At 41.6% G+C, this 4,966-nt stretch overlaps 1 protein-coding gene across 7 annotated transcripts; it reads left to right on the forward strand.

Moving 5' to 3' along the window:
* The first annotated feature begins 3,444 nt into the window (after window positions 1-3,444).
* Window positions 3,445-4,323, forward strand: LOC138415206 (keratin-associated protein 9-2-like). Of its 7 annotated transcripts, none has more exons than XM_069543461.1 (3): window positions 3,445-3,506; window positions 3,558-4,129; window positions 4,196-4,323. In XM_069543461.1, exons 1-3 carry the CDS (start codon window positions 3,445-3,447, stop codon window positions 4,321-4,323), a joined length of 762 nt encoding a protein of 253 aa, XP_069399562.1. The 7 variants fall into 7 exon arrangements, with proteins under 7 accessions (XP_069399562.1, XP_069399564.1, XP_069399565.1 ...); XM_069543463.1 differs by having other exon boundaries at window positions 3,558-3,728; window positions 4,050-4,323; XM_069543464.1 differs by having other exon boundaries at window positions 3,558-3,603; window positions 3,925-4,323.
* Window positions 4,324-4,966: the final 643 nt, after the last annotated feature.

Consider the following 4,966-nt stretch of genomic DNA (forward strand, 5'->3'; position numbering starts at 1 on the left):
GTAGTTCCAATGGCTGAAAGAAGGAAAACAATTAAAATGTGTATGGAACCCCAAAATAGCCAATGCAATAGTGATAAAGAAGAACAAAGCTGGAAGCATCACTTTCCTTGATTCCAAACAGTATTTACAAAGCTATATTAACAAAACAGTATGGATTGGAAAAAACCGGCACCTAGATCAGTGGAATAGAATAAAGAGGCCAGAAATAAGTCCACACATTCTATGGCCTACTAATTTATTACAAAGGAGCCGAGAATATATTAACCCAATAAGGAAATTGCAATCTTTTAAATAAATTGTGGTGGAAAAACTGGGCAGCCCTATGCAAAAGAATGAAACTGGACTCCTCAGACTCAAATGGACTCTTCCTGAGGGATATCTCCCCGCTTACGACCATGCTGATGGGCCTTGAGGACAGTAAGCCAAATGCAATGATCTAGAGAGAGACAAATACCATGTGATCTCACTTATACATGGAATCTTAAAATTTTTTCTAAAACTGACCTCATAGATAGAACAGATCAATGGTAGCCAGAAGTGGGAGGTGGGGTGGGTGAAATAGGTAACTCAAAATGGATTAAAAACTTGAACTTAAGACCTGAGCTAATAAAACTCCTGGAAGAGAAAATGGATAGTGAGCTGCTTGACATTGGTCTCAGGGTAGACTTTTTGGATTTGACACCAAAAGAAAAGGCAACAGATCTAAAAGTGGGACAAATTGAATAGTTTATGCCTGGAAAGGAAACGATCAACAAAATGAAAGGGAAACCTACTGAATTGAGAGAAAATATTTTCAAATCATATTTCATAAATGGTTGACATTCAAATGTGTCACTCAATAACTCACATGACTCATAACTCACATGAGTCCATAGCAAAAATGAAACAATCTCATTTAAAATGGGCAGAGGTTCTAAAGAGATACTTTTCCAAAGAAGACATGCAAATGGCCATCAGATACATGAAAAGGTGTTTAATATCACTAATCAACAAGAATGCAAGTCAAAACCACAATGAGATATCAGTTCATACTGGTTTTAGCATGGCTATCATCAAAAAGGTGACATACAAAGTTTTAATGAGAATATGGAAAAAGGGAACCCCATTCCCTGTTAGTTGAAATGTGAAATGGTACAGCCACTATGAAAAATGGTATGGGGTATGGAGATTCCTCAGAAGTTAAAAATGGGAAATGGGGAACTAGAATATAATCTAAATATTCTACTTCTTGGCATTTATCTAAAGAAAACAAAAACACTGACTCAAAAAGATTGATGCAGCCACATGTTCATGATAGCACTGTTTACACAAGCCAAAACATGGAAACAACCAAAGTGTCTGTCAATGGATGAATGGATAAAAATAAATGGACCATCTTATATAATGGAATGTTATTCAATGATGAATAGAGGGATATCTTCCCATTTACGACACTGTGAATGGACCTTGAGGACATTAAGCTAAATGAAATAAGCTAGAGAGAGACAATTACCATTTGATCTCACTTAAACATGGAATCTTAAAAAATTTTTTTGTAAAACTGAGCTCACAGATAGAACATATCAATGGTAGCCAGAGGTAGATGGTTGGGTGGGTGAAATAGGTAAATGGGATCACAAGGTACAGGCTTCCAGTTATAAAATAAACGCATGGGGAATGTAATGTACAGTATAATGACCATAGTTAATAATACTGAAATCTTTGAAAGTTGCTAGAAAAGTAGATTTTAAAAGCTCTCATGCAAGAAAAAAGACTTTGTAACTATCAATTGTGACAGATGTTAACCTTAACTAGACTTCCTACAGTGATAACTTTGCAACATCTACAAATATCAAATTATTATGTGGAACACCTATAAACAACATAAGGCCATGTCAATTACAGCTCAGTTTAAAACAAACAACCAAGGATAGATACATACCAGGAGAGTTCAGAAGTCTCATAGCAGGAGAGTACATGACACTGCGGTAGAGAAATATTGAAACACGTTTATTGTTTCCACCGCTGTTGGTTGTATGCTTTCCCTATGGCATGGCAGTTACACTCTTACATGTGTACCTGAAAGAGAGGGCAGGAAAAACTCTAAGAAATTATGGCCGACACGTTTCACATCTATTGAAATCTATAAATCTATCAATTTATCATCCTATCTACCTATTTGTCACAAATTATAAAAGCAAGTATGTGCAAGTTGTGATGTCTCACCAGAGGTGATTGATCCAGCTAAAAATAGTTATGGGATATTAATGCATTAATGTTGCCTGAAAACAGGGTACAGCTTTTGCCTCCTTTCCAGCGTTGGTGCTGAATTGTTAGTGAAGAACAACCTGTCAACACCTTCTACCTAAATGTACCTAATAAAGCTGGGAAGGAAACGTTTTAGGTCAGTCACTACTGATTGGAAAGACATGTATATACATGTTTCAATGCCATTCTCCCAAATCATCCCACCCTCTCCCTCTCCCACAGAGTCCAAAAGACTGTTCTATACATCTGTGTCTCTTTTGCTATCTTGCATACAGGGTTATCGTTACCATCTCTCTAAATTCGAAATATATGTGTTAGCATACTGTATTGGTGTTTTTCTTTCTGGTTTACTTTACTCTGTATAATAGGCTCCAGTTTCATCCACCTCATTAGAACTGATTCAAATGTATTCTTTTTAATGGCTGCGTAATATTCCATTGTGTATTTGTACCACAGCTTTCTTATCCATTCATCTGCTGATGGACATCTAGGTTGCTTCCAAGTCCTGGCACTGAGACAACCCAGAGGGATGGTATGGGGAGGGAGGTAGGAGGGGCGTTCAGGATGGGGAACACATGTATACCTGTGGCAGATTCATGTTGATGTATGGCAAAACCAATAAAATATTGTAAAGCAATTAACCTCCAATTAAAATAAATAAATTTATATTTTAAAAAATTTAAAAAAAGAAAGTCATGTATATAGATACACGTGATTATCTTGAATCTCAGACTTTGTCTGAGATCAGACTTGGACTTTAGCAGGCTTCATTCATCACAGAATGCATCAGCATCCAGCAAGTCTCAACCTAAGCACAGTCAAGGAACAAAGAAAAGGTGACTGTTCTGACCCTGGCCAAGGCAGGAAGAACTATCCCATGACCTGATGATGTCACATGACCAGAGATGCTGCTGCGATGATTCCTTATTCTTCTTCACTTCTGGAAATGGTTCTTAAGTGCTACTCCTAATTAAAAAGAAGATCAAACACTAATTTAAATAGGCCTCAAAACACGAAAGAGATCATTTCCTCGTGGATAATTTCCCACTGACTACAAAAATGACATACACAAGGAAAGTCTTGCTTATTGGTCCCAACACTGGGGGTCCAGTGTATAAAAGGCCTCAGAACAGAAGTAGTCATCAGAATCTGAGAAACTCACTTCTGAACAGGAGTCCACACTCCACCACTGACAACATGACTCACTCCTGCTGCTCCCCGTGCTGCCAGCCCACCTGCTGTGAGTCCAGCTGCTGTCGGCCTTGCTGCCCCCCAACTTGCTATCAGAGTAGTGAACACACCTGCTGTAGGACCACCTGCTCCAAACCTACCTGTGTGACCACCTGCAGTCAGCCCGCCTGTGGTGGGTCCAGCTGCTGCCAGCCTTGCTGTCGCCCTATCAGCTGTCAGACCACGTGCTGCAGGACCACCTGCCTCAAGCCTACTTGTGTGACCACCTGCTGCCAGCCCACCTGCTGTGAGTCCAGCTGCTGTGGGCCTTGCTGCCCCCCAACTTGCTATCAGACTAGTGAACACACCTGCTGTAGGACCACCTGCTCCAAACCTACCTGTGTGACCACCTGCTGTCAGCCCGCCTGCGGTGGGTCCAGCTGCTGCCAGCCTTGCTGTCGCCCTATCAGCTGTCAGACCACGTGCTGCAGGACCACCTGCCTCAAGCCTATTTGTCCGACCACCTGCTGCCAGCCCACCTGCTGTGAGTCCAGCTGCTGTCAGCCCTCCTGCCCCCAAACTTGCTGTCAAATCACTGAAACCACCTGCTGCAAACCTACTTGTGTGACCAGCTGCTGTCAGCCCACCTGCTGTGGATCCAGCAGCTGTGGACAACCCTGCGGTGGTTCTAACTGCTGTCAGCCAGCTTCCTGTGCACCCGTGTACTGCCATAGAACCTGCTACCACCCCACATGCTGCTGCCTGCCTGGCTGCCAAGCCCAGAGCTGTGGATCCAGCTGCTGCCAGCCTTGCAGCCGCCCTGTCTGCTGTCAGACCACCTGCTGTCGGACCACCTGCTGCCGCCCGAGCTGTGTGTCCAGCTGCTGCCAGCCTTCCTGCTGCTGATCACCTTGCCAAGCATCCACTGTCCCTATACAGCACCTTCTATTAATTGACTTGCTACCTGGGGACAAAACAAAATCACTGCCTAAACTTTGCTGACAACTGACATGCTCGACCAGAATTTCAGTTACTCATCTCCTTGCTTAAGAGCTTGTGAAGTAGCTTGACGGAGTGCAGGGGGCTTCCTCCAATTGTCTTCCTCTGGTGTAGGAGGACCATGTGCCACCTTCCTGCATCTGTGATAAGGAAGTATGTCTTGGTTTTGACTCTGAAAATAGGATTGACCATCTAGTTGTTCTGAGTAACTTAAGAAAACCAGATCTCAGAATGTTTCTATAGGTTTCTATAGCCGATCATAAACTTTATAATCATATTTTCTCTTTTGCTACCCTCATAGTTCTTGTATCATGCTTTCTCCTTTTACAATCACTTTGGGTTTTACCTGTATGTTTCTCAATAAATGGTGTACCACAATTCTTCTGTGTGTGTTTGATTTATTGCACCACATTCCTCATATAGAGATTTATATATTATATGTCTTATCCAATATGAGCATCCTATTAGCCCCCTTCCTAATTATTATCTCATTATTAAAAACCCATTTCATTGTGTAGCGTGATTTACCTAATAATAAACAGACTCATCC

This window comes from Ovis canadensis, chromosome 11, assembly GCF_042477335.2.
Source record: "Ovis canadensis isolate MfBH-ARS-UI-01 breed Bighorn chromosome 11, ARS-UI_OviCan_v2, whole genome shotgun sequence".
NCBI lineage: Eukaryota > Metazoa > Chordata > Mammalia > Artiodactyla > Bovidae > Ovis > Ovis canadensis.